Source organism: Lepisosteus platostomus, chromosome 25 (assembly GCF_059453375.1).
Source record: "Lepisosteus platostomus isolate fLepPlt1 chromosome 25, fLepPlt1.hap1, whole genome shotgun sequence".
Lineage (NCBI taxonomy): Eukaryota > Metazoa > Chordata > Actinopteri > Semionotiformes > Lepisosteidae > Lepisosteus > Lepisosteus platostomus.
Genome location: NC_142635.1, coordinates 15,451,737 through 15,469,317, shown reverse-complemented (window position 1 = coordinate 15,469,317; position 17,581 = coordinate 15,451,737). Strand labels below are relative to the sequence as shown.

The following is a 17,581-nucleotide window of genomic DNA, read 5'->3' as shown; positions in this document are numbered from 1 at the left end:
TAACAGGCCTACACCCACCACACATCCCATGCTTTCTTGACAAAGACCGAATGACTAAACCCTAACCCACGATGCACTGCTGCATAAGCTCGTGAACTCTTCTTTAACCAAGCTGGGACTGCAGAGACCGACGCAGGTCGTGTGAAGCAGATATACGAGATGAAGATGCGCAAGGGGGGCGCCTGCATTTACTCTCCCACCGCGCAGCTCACCAGGAGGCGATTCTGATCTGCTAATCTGAAAAAAGTGATCACAGAGAATCTCGTGCGAGTAGGCAAAACCGCTAATGTAGAACTTGCAAATAGCAAGGTTGTACTGTCATTATTTTTGCTGTAGCACACTGCTGTCAAATTCCACAACTTCCTACTGAGAGGGTGGAAACCACGATGCTCTGTGAGAAGTGTAGAGACCTCGGCGTGCCAGCAGCAGCGAGGAGCCAGGAGAAGGGCACGGCGGCGGCTCACCTGTGGCCACCGAGCGCACCAGGACAGTGTTGAGCTTGATGATGGGGCTGAAGATGTGCTTGGTGTCCGCGGTGCCGGCCAGGTTCTTGCTGTGGCACTTGAGGATGAGCCGCTCGTCCTGTTTCTGCAGGAGCACGAGGATGTCCTCCAGGAGGAGCGTGTACAGCTCTGGAGGGGGCGAGGGAGAGGGAGAGGTGGAGGGAACATCAATAGCTGTACAGGTTTCGGGAGGATTTTCACAACGCCGGGGCAGAACTCAATCGGGGCATCAGAGCTCAGTTTCTGCCCTGTTATTTAAGAACCTCGCACTAGAAAAATGAATCTTCAGAGCTCCGATTCTCTATCTTGTCATTTGCAGTTGTCCCCCCCCTTATATTACCCACTCATGGATGGGGACAGACACTGATCACAAGCCAAGCGAGTCTTAAAAACAAGGCAGTGTAAAGAGACAGACAGCGTTTACAGGCAATATGCACTAAGTGTAGAAGCAACAAAAGGTGCAGAAATAATGTTAAATGTGTAATATTATTACTGATCTAGTTCTAGAAACTCAACATGAAAATCTGCTCTGTGAGTGACAGATTAAATCCTGCAGTGTCCTTTGAGGGCCTACCGATTGTCTTGTCCTTGTTGACCTTCCAGGACAGAGGTCCCTCATGGATCATCTTCCGCTTGGTCAGGTCAAGATTCTGATGGAGGAGGGACAATGGGAGATTTCATCAAGGCAATTCCCAGTGACAGGCAGAGCTCCCCAATTCCAAAACTCTTCCGCCCCCTCCCACCACACTCTGCGGCACTTCCTAGAGAACTCAAGCTTTGACTCCGATGTGGAAGAAGCAGGAGGAATTCTGAAACTGAGGAATGTTAAATTATTCCAGTGTATTCCAAGATCTCGTTTTCTCAGATGGAGTGTTACTGCTTAAACCTTAAAAAACCTTTTTAACAGAAACCTTAAAAGGAAATTCTCTCGGAGCTGGTGTTGTACTGAAAAGCTAATGGTGTCCCAGGACAAAAAAAACCTGAAGCCACCTTTGTCCTTTTCACCCCCCAATCTAGGGAACCCACTTCTTAGGGCAGCTCCCAGTCTTGAGTTCTGTTTTAACCAGAGCGTTAAAGAGCAGGGCAACACTGTCATCTCTGTTAATGCTGCAGTCAGCCGACCTGCCAAAATCAGAAACATTAGCCTCAGAATTAGGCTTCTGGGAGAGCTTGTCACGGATGTTTAGCGCAACAACCACCACTCTTTTATTAGATTATATTATATACTGATCTGTAAAGAAGAAGCCCTTATACTGAGGAAAGGATGAAGGATGCCTTGGTGTTTAACGTCATTCAGGAGGTCTTGCACCTCACTGTTCCCCCCCTGGTTCTTACCTTGAACTCCGAGATCATGGGGTACTCGCTCTGCTTCAGGGAAGAGAGGTCCAGTCTCCGCTGGTAGTCCTCCAGTCTCTGAGAGAGAGATGGACAGACACACATCAGCACCACAAAACTGCCCACCACTGCACTATACTAAAGCTCCTTTACATGGAACAGTATTAAACGGTTTCGAAAATCCTTGGGTTTGATTTATCTTATCACAGTTCCAAAACATACACCACTCTACAGTGCTATAAGTGCATCATTTTCATTACAGCTACATTTCTAATTGAAGTTGTAACATATAATTCACTTTACCAATTATTACCAATTACTTTGGTAAGGAACAGCAGATAAACACACACACACACACACACACACACACACACACCGCCTGGCTTTTTACATGACATTTAAATGCACAGTGCTTTTGTTAAACTGGGCTGAATGAGCATCACAGTGTGAAGATCTTGGAAGATAGGGTGTGTGTGTGTGTGACTGTTCAATGAATACTTCAGTTTAGTTTTCAAAGGGTATTTCCCTCCCACAAGCAGGTGCCCAGTTTGAGCTGCTGTAACTAACTCAAGGTTTTTGGAAAAAGAAAGATTTTTGCGCGGCCCACGGTTTCATCCTGAAGCCACAGGCCTTGCAGTAAGACGTCCTGCAGGAGGGCTGGACAGGGGCTGGGCGTGTTGCACTGCCCCCTGCTGGACACCCCCTACCTGCTTGTTCTCCGACTCCTTGACGGCCTGGTTGACGTAGTTGAGGATCTGTCGGCAGCACTCGCCAGCCCTCTTCACCTTCTCCCTCTCCTCCGCGTCCTCTGCACAAGGACAACAGCTTTAGCGGACAGAGCCTTAATTCTGACATGGCACCTCATAGGGCTTTGGGAAAAACAACCCAAAGTTATGCCAAGGAAAGAGACAAGTTAGAGCACTATGCTGTCTGGACACATCTGTCTGCTGCTCCACCCAATCCTGCCTCTGCTTAATGATGTCACATCTGGCCATTGAGGGATTCGTCAAATGAGACATCCTCCCATTGACTGCTTCTTAACATGCTCGGCGGCTGTTAGACCAGAGACATGTGTCTTTCATCTTGCGTGAGTATTGTTGCAACGAGCTCGGCACGAATGCGAGTTCCTGGAGTTCCTTCATGGCGGAGACAGGCAACTCAAGTGTCAACTTGGAGTTGCTACTGGAATTTTCCATTTGTAATTAATTAAGATCCGTACAAAAAACAGGTGATTCAATTTATTTTCCAAATAATTAATGGAATGGGAATGTAGCTTTTTTAGCAGCATCTGTATCACCCTGAAACTCGCGACTGGCAACCAACTCAACGGGTGTGAGCCTGGTCAGTACCTGGACGCGAGACCTCCTGAGAAAAAACAAGGTTGCTGCTGGACTAGGTGTAAGTATGACCAGTAGGGGGCGCACACCCTGCGATCTGTGTGGGTCATAATGCCCAAGTATAGTGATGGAGACACTATACTGTAAAAAGGCACCATCCTCCGAATTAGATGTAAAACCGAGGTCCTGACTCTCCATGGCCATCAAAAATCCCAGGGCGTTTCTCGAAAAGAGAAAGGGTGTAACCCTGGCATCCTGGCCAAATTTCCCCCTGGTCTTTACCAGTCATGGCCTCCTAATAATCCCCATCTCTGAACTGGCTTTATCACTCTGCTCTCCTCACTGAGAGCTGGTGTGTGGTGAGAGTACTGGCGCATCATCCAGGTGGTGGTGGAGGGGATCCCCATGACCTGTAAAGCGCTTTGAGTGGAGAGTCCAGAAAAGAGCTATGCAAGTGTAAGGATTGGTAAGAATTATAGAGCACTTAGTTGTCAGCCCACTCCTAAACATTTCACTGACTGTGAGAAGTACTCCAGGGCTGATGAAGTAATCAAAGCGCTTCCCAGAGCCAGTGTGAGAGTGAGCGCCTCTTGGAGCAGCACCAGCCAGGCCCAACCTGTGTACTTGGCGATGTTCTCCAGCAGCAGGGGGTACTTGGTCAGCCTCTGCATCTCCACAGGAATGATGTCCTTCAGCTGCAGCCTGCGACACAGCCGGTTGCTCTCCGCCTCCTGCAACACAGACCGCAACGGCACGGTCAGGGCAGACCACACCGGGGAGCACAGAGCTTCACGGATGGCCCAGGGCATCCGAGTGCCACTACCAGCAGGAAACACAAGCTGATAACTTTGGATATACAGCAACACATAGATAAGGACAAAATACACAAGTAGCTCTGATAGGGCTGCTTTTCAAAGACCACGAGTGCTCCTTTTTCACTCGTTCCCAATCCTGGTCCTGGTGACCTACACGTCTGATGGTTTTCATTTGATAACTGAAGCCTTAATTGACCTAAGAAGTTGCTTCACTGGAATATTTGCATTATGTTTCTAGTCACACGTTTGGGACTTTACTTCACTTACAAAATACAGTGAAACAAACAGTTAACTTATTTTTCTTATTATTAAGTAAACAGAGGGTTTAACTGGGTATTGAGTACTTTCACACTTCCCCTTGAGGACTTTAACAGATCCACTCTTATCAGCTTCACAAGATGCTGCTGAGCCAAACCATTAATAAAAAGTTTAAGTACCATACCTGGTTCCCGCCAAGCATGTATTCTGCTCAGAGAAAGGAATGGTGACGCACTGTGAAAGTCAATCTCCCAGTTCAAGCCCAAGCGTCGGCGCTCACCTGCATGAAGGCCGTGAACCGAGAGTCCTTCTTCTTCGTCTTGATCAGCTCCAGAGCGAAGGGCTGGTTGCTGCAGAAAGTCCCGACCGCCCGCTTGATCTTCTCCTCCTCCCCGCCGCTGAACTGGAAAACCAATCCCGACACATCCAGGTCAGGCCGGCAGTCGCCACGGCAACGCTGCCCTCACCCCCCACCCCGTCGCCGGAGTGACGCCTCATTCGCCCAGCCTAAGGCCCAGTGCCGCGCGCTCACACACAGGGCCGCGTGTCAGCCCTAGAGACACTCCCCCAGCTCCCACTGGGGAGAACTGACAAGAGCTTCCCCCAATGAGCGCCTGCCTTTTTGAAAAGAGTCACGGCGGAAATAAACATTTTTAATTAAAAAAAAAACAATACAAAAAATCAAGACTAATATAATATGAACATATGGACACAGTTATCACATATTTCATAAACATATGAACACAGTTTCAAGGAAGAGCAGATTTTTGCTGCCGTGCAAAACATGCTCCCCTTGTTTTTTTCCCCAAACAGAAAAAAAAATTAATTATCCAAATTACATTTAAGCAAACGGTAGCAGAGCCGCAGAAGAAAAAGACCATTTTCCCCAACACCTGATTAGTGTACTGTATATCTGGCTCTCTGAATCCGAGCTGCCGCACAAAGCCCAGAACTTTACATTTCCTCTCACCCAGGACAGAAGGTCATCTCCAATCTGGTCAATCACAGACGTCTCGTTTTTCTTGCGGATTGTCACCATTTGTTCGCTTATTGAAACTACAAGACACAGAGAGGGAGAGAGCATTACTACGCAGCAACCAGCAACAGGATCCAGACAGGAGGCAGAACAGTATCTATAACAAGGCCTAGTGATCGTACAGGGTCTATAAAGGGGTACAGCATGATGTTTAACATCAAAAAAAAATTGGGGGTGCCCAGGCACAGAGCTGGGACGCGGATCGGATCTGGGGGGTGCCCAGGCGCAGAGCTGGGACAGAGATCGGATCTGGGGGGTGCCCAGGCGCAGAGCTGGGACAGAGATCGGATCTGGGGGGTGCCCAGGCACAGAGCTGGGACACAGATCGGATCTGGGGGGTGCCCAGGCGCAGAGCTGGCACACAGATCGGATCTGGGGGGTGCCCAGGCGCAGAGCTGGGACACAGATCGGATCTGGGGGGTGCCCAGGCGCAGAGCTGGGACACAGATCGGATCTGGGGGGTGCCCAGGCGCAGAGCTGGGACGCAGATCGGATCTGGGGGGTGCCCAGGCGCAGAGCTGGGACGCAGATCGGATCTGGGGGGTGCCCAGGCGCAGAGCTGGGACGCAGATCGGATCTGGGGGGTGCCCAGGCGCAGAGCTGGGACACAGATCGGATCTGGGGGGTGCCCAGGCGCAGAGCTGGGACACAGATCGGATCTGGGGGGTGCCCAGGCGCAGAGCTGGGACACAGATCGGATCTGGGGGGTGCCCAGGCGCAGAGCTGGGACACAGATCGGATCTGGGGGGTGCCCAGGCGCAGAGCTGGGACACAGATCGGATCTGGGGGGTGCCCAGGCGCAGAGCTGGGACACAGATCGGATCTGGGGGGTGCCCAGGCGCAGAGCTGGGACACAGATCGGATCTGGGGGGTGCCCAGGCGCAGAGCTGGGACACAGATCGGATCTGGGGGGTGCCCAGGCGCAGAGCTGGGACACAGATCGGATCTGGGGGGTGCCCAGGCACAGAGCTGGGACGCGGATCGGATCTGGGGGGTGCCCAGGCGCAGAGCTGGGACGCGGATCGGATCTGGAGGGTGCCCAGGCGCAGAGCTGGGACGCGGATCGGATCTGGGGGGTGCCCAGGCGCAGAGCTGGGACGCAGATCGGATCTGGGGGGTGCCCAGGCACAGAGCTGGGACACAGATCGGATCTGGGGGGTGCCCAGGCACAGAGTTGGGACACAGATCGGATCTGGGGGGTGCCCAGGCACAGAGCTGGGACACAGATCGGATCTGGGGGGTGCCCAGGCACAGAGCTGGGACACAGATCGGATCTGGGGGGTGCCCAGGCACAGAGCTGGGACGTGGCTGACTGTACCGTGCAGCTGAAGGATCTCCTCCAGGTTGGCGAAGATTTGCTTGATTTCTCCGAGGGACAGGATGGCCTCCTGAGAGAGCTTCTGGTAGAAGACGCGGTCCAGCACACGCAGCATGCGCAGGTGAGCGCGCTCAGTGTAGAACAGCTCTGTCAACGGCAGCAGGCTGGGGTCAGAGGTCAAGGCGAACCACACGCACGCGCCCTGCGCTAAGGGCCATTACAGTACTGGAACAGCAGAGGGCAGTGAGACGTAACACAGCATAATAATCGACTGAGGCCGATACTCGGCCATTCTTGCCAGTGGAATTACGTAATTATTACGATATTATTGAGTTGAATTATTGACAATAGCCAAATGACTGTCTTTGAGCTCTATAAAAATCTTCTGAAGGAAAAGACGAAACAGATAATGGGAGATGTAAGTCACCCCCTTTACAACAGGTTGCGTAGCTATAACAGAATGGGGAGCAGCCTTTGCAACACAAGATAAACACCAACAGACACAGAAGCTCTTTGGTTCCTGCAGCAATAATATTGTGCAATAACACTGTCAAATGAGCACTTCCAGTGCATTTACAATCCCATAAATGCTAAAATGTAAAGACTCACTGTAGTATTGTATGATGTATCTTCTATCTTGTTTTCTGTACTTGTATGCAAGTCTTTTTCTTTTTAAAGGTTGTGACAGATATATTGACAAATGATATTCCCAGGTTTGGGATAATATGGGTCTTCTAATCTTCTATCAAGAAACAGCTGGATGACTGGATTGACCAACTTATTAGGGTGTTGGCCCATATGGCCTCCTCTTGTTTGCAACCCATTTGCAAAAGAAGAACGAACCCAGGAGAGCACTTGGAAAATCTGGTTATAGTGCTAAACTCACAATCTTTCAGGTGCAGACTGATGAATAAACAGGGGATCACAGCAACAGAAGGTTTTAGGTGCAAGACAAACTAGGTCCCACTCTAGGTCTTTTTTTCCCCCAGTACAGGTTTCCAGGTTGCTCGCACTGCCTTGTTGACGAGACCAGACTCCTACACGACCTTTGACCTCACCATTAATGACTTCCTGCCTCTTGATCTCGTGGGGCGTCAGGCCGGCCAGAACCTCCCGGCTCACCAGCTGCTGCCAGTTCGGTGGGTCCAGCTCAGCGTCGATTTCGTAGCACTGGTCATCCTCACTCTGCACCTCGCCGCCGCTTAGCGTGTCCATCCTGACAGGGCAGCGGAGGGAGAGAGAAGTGAGCGAGGCTGCGCGGCCCGGAGGAAGCCCCGAAGAACCCCTGCAGATGCTAGCCGAACTTCCGCGGATACGAGTGGAAATTACAATTAATTAATTAAATTTTTTTTAAAAAAAAAAATTCCCAAATGCCGTTACAGACCTGGAAAGATCAAACTAAATTTAAAAACAAAAGCAAGACGTCACCTTCTGATGGCCTTGGGGGTGCCAACCTCCAGGGTTCTGCAAAGAAACACAGAGATTCAGTCACTTCAGGACTGACTTGGTTTCTTTTCAGTCACAGGGGTCACAGGTCACATGAAGACTGAAGGAGCAAGAAGAAATGCCATTCAAACTCTCCCCCCCCCCTCTCCAAAAACAATTCAAGCAGCATCACAGACCATAGGAAGCTGAGTTCTGCTGTTCCAGCTCTAACGCTGCTTACTCACAGCTCCCACTGACGGCTCTCTCCGTCACTCAGTGCCCAGTGGGAGACTGACAGGGACAGGCCTGGCCAGCAGCACAGCGAGGAAAGAGTGGACTCAAGCTCAGCAGCTTCGGGTACCTCAAGCACCAGCTCACACCAGAGCACAATGCATACAGTAAACACACATTTTACCCTAAGCTACGTATTAGTCTGACAAACTAATAAGGACAGATGATATGCTGTTGCCTTACTGCTGTTTTTAATCAAGCAGCTTGTTCTTACAGCAGAAAATTACATTTAACCACAATTAATGTGATAGTGTCACTATGAGCAAGCAAGAACAGATTCCCTTCGCAGGCTGAACACAGTGACTCAAAACGAAAAACCGACAGCTCTGTGACATAGAAGAGAGCCCCCCCCCCAGACTTACCACGAGAGATATACCCCCTCCAGCCTTCAGACGGGAGAAAGGAAAGTAACAACAGCGTATGAAAAGAAAACATCAAGCCATTTCAGGAGGCAACGTCGAAAGACAGGCAGAGCTCTGCTCCATCCTCTGGCGAGCTCTCGAAATAAAGTCAGAGCTGGAACAAATATAGCCTCGGGTGGCTTGGTCTGGCCAAACATTTCTCCCAGGCCCCTGTACAAACTCAGCTCCAGTAACCCAACACCCGGCATGCTGTTGTTTCAACTAATGTGGACTTGGCAGCCAAACAAGATCCTTCGAAAAGCTCCACCCAGAGCCTGCGTCACCACAGACAGGGGGCTGCCCGCAGTTCGCTCACAGAAGGCCACGCTGGGGCCTGTGGTGACCACGCACTCGTTCGCTCGCGGGCAGAGCTCAGCCGCAAGTCCTCACCTGTCCACCTCCCGCTCCTCTTCCGGCAGCTGCTCGAAGCCGGGGATGTTGAAGTCGAAGACCGTGTTGGGGGTCCGGGGCAGGCCATCCACAGAGTCGCCCGGGTGCTGCCCCTCGCCGTGTTTGGGGGCTGCCGAGAACGGGGCCGCACCTGTCCAGGCAGCGGGGAGGGGGCGGTTAACTGGGGCCCAGACCCACTCAAAAGCAGGCGGGGTACAGAGAGGGGCAGGCAGGAGCACTCTGCTGCAGACTCAAGGCTCTGAGAGCAGGAAACTGCTCGAACTGCCTGAGAGCAAACACAGGCCGAGGCAGAACCGAGCTTCCGATATTCCAGAAACTTGACGTGTTCAACTCAGAACATTACAAGAAAAAAAAATTTAAATCCCTCCAATTTCTATGCTCTACAGTCATGATGTACAAACACGTCACTAGAACAAAAGCAAAGAATGAACAGCAAAAACAAGAAGCCTGGCTGGACTGTGATTAGGAAATCTACACTAAACATCCAGTTGAATTAGAAAGAAAAATCCACACGTGGAAAACACAGCAAACAAGTCAGAAACATAGTGGGAAGGACAGAAAAAAGAGATTTCTGCTAGTGCATATGTCTATGAAAACTGATTATGGAAATGACAGAGGATGAAGAGAAGGCAATGCGGTTATTTAGGCAGGACAAACAAGTCACAGAGTCACAGAGACGCACAGAAAGCCGTACGAGAGGCCGGAGCAGGAAGGGCTCGGGCTCAGGAAGAGGCACGTGCTCCCTGGGTGGGAAGCAGCGCACAAAGCACGGAATAAGAGGGGAAGCGAGAGGGAAACAAAGGGAGAGGAAGCCGAGGAGCGAGACGGGAGCGAAAGGGGGCTGACCAGAGTCGAAGTCGCGCCCCCCCGGCTCGGCGCTCAGGCCCCCGCTGGCGCTGTGGGGAGGCGAGGTGGCGAGAGACGGCGTGTGCGTGGGGTCCGAGCCCTCGCTGGACTGGCTGCCCCGGGTGCGGCCGGCCTCCGGGTGCTCGGGGACGCTGGGGGCCGGCTGGGACATCTGCTTCTGCAGCCGCTTGCCGTGGAGCTCCATGGCGCGGCCTACTGCACACAGACACGCCGCCAGGCAGAGCGGTCAGTACCGCCGCTCTGTGCCACCAGTGCCCGGGAGTCGCGGGAGGGTGGAGCTGCCGATGCGGGAGGGAGTGGCGAAGCCCCCCCCGAAACAAAAGCTCCATCGTCACACAGCTGGCTCCCAGCTCTGCTGGCCTGGACCTCACTCACACATGACAGGACTCTCTGCAACTATGAACCGTAAGTGCAACAACCCAGAGCCGGGGTTCTCAGCCTAACTAACGCCTCCAACTGATACGGCCCTTGTTTGCTATGCCAATATGGTATGTTCAACCACTGCAGCTTTTCAAAGCACCGTTAAAGTGATCTTTGTTACATTAGCTTCAGCTTTGACGGTCTTTGGGAGGATGGCTGCAACAAACCTCACTTGTCTGTTTAGCAACAGCAGAATCCACAGCAAATTCACCCAACCAGCTCTTACCAACAAGCACTGATTCACCTCGGAAATCAGAAACTATTTCTTTCATCTGAAAAGATATGGAGGGGAACATCAACCGCAAGTGGAAACTTGTAAACCAAAAAAATGGTTGACACTCCTTTACCCAAAGGGTGGGTGGGAGTGTGGAACAGATTGGGTATGAGCCAGGATGTTAAAGCTCACCCTGGCTTTTTTCTCAAAATGTCTGGAAAAGATTCTGGAATAAACAGCTATGGACTTTTCTCGTTTGTAGCCTTTCTTTCATTCTTATGTTCTTAAGAGTAACCCAAACGGGCACCGCTGACAGCCCGATAACCGCGGAGCCGAGGGAGGGAGACACTCACTGGCCATGCTGTCTTGACGGCTGGGCCGGCGGGGCGGGCCGAGGATGCTGGGAAAACGTGGTTTCTTCACCTTCTCCTCTCCCTCCTTCTCTGTCCTGATGCTTTTCTGCTCCCAATACAGAACACAGTCACTTCAGCAGTGTGCGCAGAGCACTCGGGTTCAGCAAAAGTCCCGGCCTTCTCTGCAGACACTCTGCACCTGGTACGAAGGGCCTTATTCTTCATACGCTGCAAACTTACTGCTCAAGAATACCCCCCATCTGCCCATTGTACCCCAGTCACACACCCCCATCTACCCCTCATACCCGTCACACCCTCTCACCTGCCCCTCATACCCCAGTCACACCCCCACACCTGCCCCTCATACCCGTCACACCCTCTCACCTGCCCCTCATACCCCAGTCACACCCCCACACCTACCCCTCATACCCCAGTCACACCCCCACACCTGCCCCTCATACCTGTCACACCCTCTCACCTGCCCCTTGTACCCCAGTCACACCCTCTCATCTGTCCCTCGTACCCCAGTCACACCCTCTCACCTGCCCCTCGTACCCCAGTCACACCCCCACACCTGCCCGTCACACCCTCTCACCTGCCCCTCGTACCCCAGTCACACCCCCACACCTGCCCGTCACACCCTCTCATCTGTCCCTCGTACCCCAGTCACACCCTCTCACCTGCCCCTCGTACCCCAGTCACACCCCCACACCTGCCTCTCAGCTGCCCCTCTTTCCCCAGTCAGAAAACTCTCATGTCCATGACTGGACTGCTTTGCCCAAGACCAATCCGTTCCTGCTCCCTGTGATGACCAGGGACTGGGAGATTCCTGGGATCGCGAGGGAGCAGGGAGTACCCGTACCTTGATTTTAGGGAGGAAGGCGCCGATGCGAACCCGCTTCTGCTCCAGGATGCGGGGCTCCTTCACCTTCACCCCCAGATGCTTCATGTAGCTGAGGATGACGTACTGCATGGTGGTGCTGGCAGGGAGAGTGAGCAGAGAGGGAGGGACAGGACATCAGTGCAGCACAATCCTCCCTTGTTGCTGATGTAAATGCACCGCAGGCACAGACCGGGGCAACTGCAGCGTGTCAGATCTCACTGTTTAAATTGCATGTTCAGGTTCAAGGGCTGAAGCCTATACATCCTCCCAGGTCCCACAATCGTCCACTAGGTGGAGCCAAACTAAACTCTAAAACAGGTCCAACACGTGGGCACTGATGCCCTTGATTGGACTGGTGCCCGAGCCCCCCCGCAGGCGACTGGTTACGCTCAGGACTGCGGAGATCGCATGGAAGGGCATCTGCCGGCCCTCGAGGATCAAAGATGTGTGATAAGTAAGAACTAAAACCTTCTTTTAAGGCTTGAGAAAAAAATTATTGATCACTGAATGTTAGAAGAATGCTAACCCCCACCAGGTTAGAAATATATATAAATATAGGAATAACCCGCACCTAGCTCATTCATATAGAAATGTATATATATAAATATAGACATCAACCCTACCTGGCTTAATAATATAGAAATGCTCTGACTAAGGTATATATTACAATCAGGTTAATATACAGTATTAACACTACTTGGAGACGGATTTTTGTTTTTACTGCATTAAGAATTTTGATACTACAGTTCACACACAAAAAAAGTGAATGCAGAGCTACGTAAGCATTAAAATCAATCGTACGTAAGGATTGGGAAAAATGTGAACTGGTGCAATCATATACATTCTTCAGTCAGCAGTATTGCGAAGCCAAAGAGTTTTAGCTACTCTTTTTTTTTTTTTTTTACTGTGAGGAGGTGTAGAAATTGAAAATTATAAGATTCTAATGTTGCACAAGATGTCAAGGCTGTGTCACAGTACACAAAGGTTGTTCTCACCACTTCTCCTCTTCTGTAGGCTGCGATGTTAGCCTGGAATGAAAAACACAGGGTTGAAAAACTTTTCCCTGGGAATTAAAATAGCATTGGCATTCTCACGCTTATTATTTATTGACATTTGTGTTGGCAGTTCAAAAAATCTCTTCATAGTCAGAGTGCTATATAGGCACACAGCCAAAAACGGGTTTATCACCAGAAAACTCATGAACACTGCAGTGATCTCACCAGACCAACAGTAAGAGATTAGAGCACCTCAGCTAAATTTTAAAGTGTCTGCACAAATCTGTTTTCAAACTTGTTTTCACTTTCACAGCCAGGCCACCCACCAGTTACATGCCTTGGACCAGTGACTGGGCAGGTGTAGTGTGAGCTGATGTGTGTCCATAAGGCTGAATGGACCTTAGGCTGTGAGAGAAAGTCATCACCCCGGCAACAGGGGCACAGTGTTGCCATGGAGATTGGCTGACCTGGATGTGTTTAGTATAACCTGCTGTATGCCAGAAAGAGCTCAGGTCACGCTCGTTTTCAGGCACCGTGAACTCACAGGACATCCTCGATCTTGGAGATGATGTGCTCGGCGCAGGTCCGCTCCTTCTCCAGCGCGACGCGGTCCCTCATGCGCTCGGTGTCCAGCTTGGTCAGGTCGTTCTCAGCCACCGTTAGCCCCATGCTGCGCTTCTGTCTGCACAGACACACACACACGCGCACACACGCAGGCGCCCGGGTCAGTCACAGCGCTGCCGCCCACCCACACTTCCGCAGAGCCTTCAAGGGCGCGTGCAGGGATTCGAACACGGAGCGGGGCAAAACGAGAAGCTTTTTTACAGAAATGGAGAATTATTCTTATGAAGAATCTAGATACAATGGGGAACAACTGGCTAGTGTCAACATTTCCAGCTTCAAAGCAAGGGGATGTCTGGTGAGATGTAGGGGCGAAAGATTCAGTGATCAGTCATAAGTCAGTTTATCTTGGTTTACCTTGGCTAATTAAGTTCTTCATAAGTGATTAAGGGTCAATCAAGAGTCCAAGAACGGGTTATAAAAACAAGCAGGGAGGAGGAGACAACAAAACAACAAGAGACGAGTTTAAATATGAGTAAAATATTTGGTGGCATTCTGGGGGTTTTCTTCGTGGTTAGGACGTTAGGCCTCTGGTATACCTTATTTGAAAGTTTGTGTGGCGGTATGCTTATGTTGTCATTGTTAATACACACTTGTTGAATCCAGAGTGCCTGAATTTTTACTCTTTTCACTTCAACTGAGAACCTCAGGTGCCTGTAATTATACCAACCACAGCCGAATGTCCCTGGCAAAATCTCTACAAGCCGGACCTTAGAATGATTTAATTTACGTACTGAATGATCCGAGTTATTTCTGATATTTCTCTAGTTTCGGAACCCCTGTCTGTAACAACATCAGCCCTGTGGAATACTTCTCCCTGGGGAAGAGGACCTCGTGCACGCCCACTCCCCGGATTCCGGAAATCCGCCTGCGTTTCCTGACGGATTTACACCCGCACGGGCCCAAACAGGTTTCCTGTAATGGACGCAGAGAGGCAGCGGGTCGAAGGTGCGGCGCCGCACGCGTTATTCAGACCCGGCCGCGGTTTTTTCCCCGCGTTCGCCCGCCAGCCAGCAAGGCACGGGCCCGACAGCTGTTGCCTTACAGGTCCTTATCACCACCTCCCAGGACCAACATCTTCCACACCCCCTCTCCTGCTCCCGCCCCCCGGATTAAACAACAAAACCATCCCAAATCCGAACTGACAGAGAGGAGACAAGCACGTCGGGCTGAGGGAATCAGGGAGCAATTCCAGAGGAGAGCTGGATGCCCGTTCCGTCATCCCGGTGGGAGAGGGTGTCCCGGCGCTCCGTAAGAGGATCAGCAGCGCCCTGCTCTCGGAGGGCCGGGATAATCCCCTGTGAAATCGCTTACGGCTGGAGGAAGGGAATGCCTCTCTGGGGTCACAACCAGCTGGTGCTGCTTAATGGCTCTTTTACTGTCGCAACACTCTTAAGATGCTGCCGGTGTCCAAATATTACATATTTTCACACCCTGGCTGACAGTATTCATTTCCATTCCCCTTTACAAAAGACAAAATGACAGGTGTAACAGCTCCCAAGGCTGCATTGATCAATCCCATGATTTTACAGCAACGCCCTTTATCCAATCCAAAAGCCCAGCCCACGGGCAACCCTGAAAAACCGCGAGACACCTCTGGGGTGAACCAGGGGACACCTTTATGCACACAAAGGGAAACCTTTCTAACTGCCTCCCCTTTCGATCTCCATTTGAACACAGACTGGCCACTAGAGGGCAACGTTTAAGTCCAAACGCTACAACAGTATTTCAATGGACAATGCTTTGCCCATCCAACCCAATCCATCACTCCATCTTTGCCGGATGGCAAGATTAACAGATTAAAAACAAAGGCCATGATTAAAACCCCTGATCCACTACCGCGGTCTCACCTGAAGTCTTCCAGGTTCTTCTGAATGTCCGGCAGTAGCGTGTCCTGCATCACCTGGACATACTGCCTGTGCAGGTCCTCTGGGATCAACTCCGGCCGCCGCCGCTCTGTGTGTCCGCATGCAAGATAGGATCAAGGGTCAAAGGTCAGGGGAGAAAGAGTGACTAACACAGCAGCACGGTGCTGCATCCTTTTACTGACCTCTTCAAGTCAAACCAACACAGCGTAAGGCAAAGCATGATTTGGCCCAATGCGCTCATCGGCACAGCCAACAGACGAATTATTTTCGGAAAACTTGTCCAAGGACCCAGAAGGACCCACAGCACACATGCTGGCGTTATGTGCTAGGTGGAGATTTACTCTCCTACTGCAGCCCTTCTGAGGTACCTAAAGCAGACCTTTCAGCAAAGCAGGCAGCTATGAAACTGTCCGTCAAGGACTCTCCGTGTTTCAAAATATATGACTTTGAATGCGTTAACTATCCCACAAATATCTTGAACCCCTCTCACCTATCTCATTTCAGTTAACTCGGAGTGTGGTTACAGCCATGAGACAAACTAATTGGCCCCAACAGGAAATGAGATCATGGGTGAGATTTCAAGGCTCTTCTGAGGTTAATGACTTCAAAGGGGAAGGAAGCTGTCAACAGGGAAGCTGCGCGTCCACCCAGACCACTGGTGACCCTCTTTCTCTTTCGCTTTCGCAGGTAAAATAAGCCAAGTACTCATTTCAATTTCAACGCCAGAAGACCAAGACAAAAGGAGGGAGGTTTGGGATGCAGGGTTGTGCTGCTGTTCAGTTTTCAGTTTTTGTTACGTTTTTGGAAATAAGTCATCATAAAAAAAAGTTTCGTAAGCATCTCTTCTCCACATCTCAAACTGAAAAGCTTTCAAAGCAAATTTAGTTTAAGCGTAGATTCTACACTATCTACATTCTACACGAATCACAACTAATTCAGCGTAGATTTTCACGGCTGCACCAGAGGAGGTTTTTGTCCAAAAATCACACATTATTAGAAGAGGTCTGCTTACCGAGTTCTGTGGAGATGGACTCGGGCACAGCTACCTTCAGATTCTGTGGATAAGGAATATGTCCGAAATGAGCAACAGGCAACAGGTGTTTCCAGTCCTGCCTCATAATGCAGAGCTTGTCAGCACAAGCACATGTAAGGAAAATAAGCCAGGAAACAATCGAAAATATTGAGTCCAAACTCCTGAGAACTAGAACTGCTGATCAGCAATCAGGTTCACAAGCTCTTTTCAGCATAAAGTCTTCAGTTTTCTGAGGTAAGAGTCTGAGCTATTCAGCTGTTCTTCCTGCAGCACTCAGATACAGACGCATGAACCAAAAGGCAAACAGTAGTTCTGAAATAATTTTGTAAAAGAGGAGATTCTGACTCCAGATGTTTTCGGCAATGAAGATCACAATACGATAACCATCCTGTTTACAGTAGGGATTTTTTTCCGACTTACCATATATAAGTACTCCTTACTGTACATTCCAGGGCTGCCCAAACACATTTATTTCTCAAGAACCATCATTTCAGATGAGTCAGTAAAGGTGAAGCAGTATAGTCTTATTTAACACCTGTTCCTATTAAGTAGTATTGCGAAACCTGACTATAGAAGGAAAAATGCATCTCTAAACAAATGACAAATGCATTATGAATGATTAAATACAGAGGAATATGAAGAAAAAAATAGATTGAGTTACTTCAGAGTTTTGTAGACAAAATAATGTGGTGTTAAATATTTTTATAGTGTTTATTCTTTTGCCAGAGCTTATATGAGCAACAACAGGTAATTTAGACCTGAAGAAGGCTCTACAGCTAAAATGTTGTCTCTTCTTTTCGTTTCAGCATGGAATAAACCTTTACCAGTTCCTTTGCAGTCTACGCATGCTGTCACATCTCCCTACTTGAACAAGTGATTTATCTTTTTGCAAGTCAGTAATTTATATAAACAAACTTGATTTCTTATTACTGCTGTCAGAGTTGGCAAACAAGTTAAAGAAGAGATTTTTTTAGAATAAAGAAGAAAAGACCATTTGAAAAATTAAAGTTTGTGAAGAGGTGTTATAATGAAATGATGATCCGAGTTCCTTCAGATGTAACAGAAGTTTGGGCCCCTTCAATAAATCCTATTCAGAAGTCAAAACAGAACATTTCCTTTTTGGCGAACTACTCTTCCGAAATAATCAAATCTTTAGGAGTCAATGTCTCGGAATAAATGCAATAATCCAAATGTCCC

At 49.9% G+C, this 17,581-nt stretch overlaps 1 protein-coding gene across 8 annotated transcripts in view; it reads right to left on the bottom strand.

Annotated features, from left to right (window-relative positions):
- arhgef12b (Rho guanine nucleotide exchange factor 12b) overlaps positions 1–17,581 on the bottom strand; it is an 86,625-nt gene that overhangs the window by 8,058 nt on the left and 60,986 nt on the right. For all 8 annotated transcript variants that reach the window (XM_088620145.1, XM_088620147.1, XM_088620149.1 and 5 more), the window contains 18 exons: positions 16,364–16,406; positions 15,334–15,439; positions 13,407–13,544; positions 12,863–12,895; positions 11,847–11,964; positions 10,985–11,090; positions 9,977–10,192; positions 9,110–9,260; positions 8,031–8,066; positions 7,661–7,818; positions 6,603–6,749; positions 5,219–5,304; positions 4,529–4,651; positions 3,792–3,906; positions 2,546–2,646; positions 1,839–1,916; positions 1,078–1,153; positions 465–632 (listed from right to left, as the gene is read on the bottom strand). In XM_088620145.1, coding sequence (XP_088476271.1) covers positions 465–632; positions 1,078–1,153; positions 1,839–1,916; positions 2,546–2,646; positions 3,792–3,906; positions 4,529–4,651; positions 5,219–5,304; positions 6,603–6,749; positions 7,661–7,818; positions 8,031–8,066; positions 9,110–9,260; positions 9,977–10,192; positions 10,985–11,090; positions 11,847–11,964; positions 12,863–12,895; positions 13,407–13,544; positions 15,334–15,439; positions 16,364–16,406 — 1,999 coding nt within the window. The remainder of the gene's footprint in view (positions 1–464; positions 633–1,077; positions 1,154–1,838; positions 1,917–2,545; positions 2,647–3,791; positions 3,907–4,528; positions 4,652–5,218; positions 5,305–6,602; positions 6,750–7,660; positions 7,819–8,030; positions 8,067–9,109; positions 9,261–9,976; positions 10,193–10,984; positions 11,091–11,846; positions 11,965–12,862; positions 12,896–13,406; positions 13,545–15,333; positions 15,440–16,363; positions 16,407–17,581) is intronic.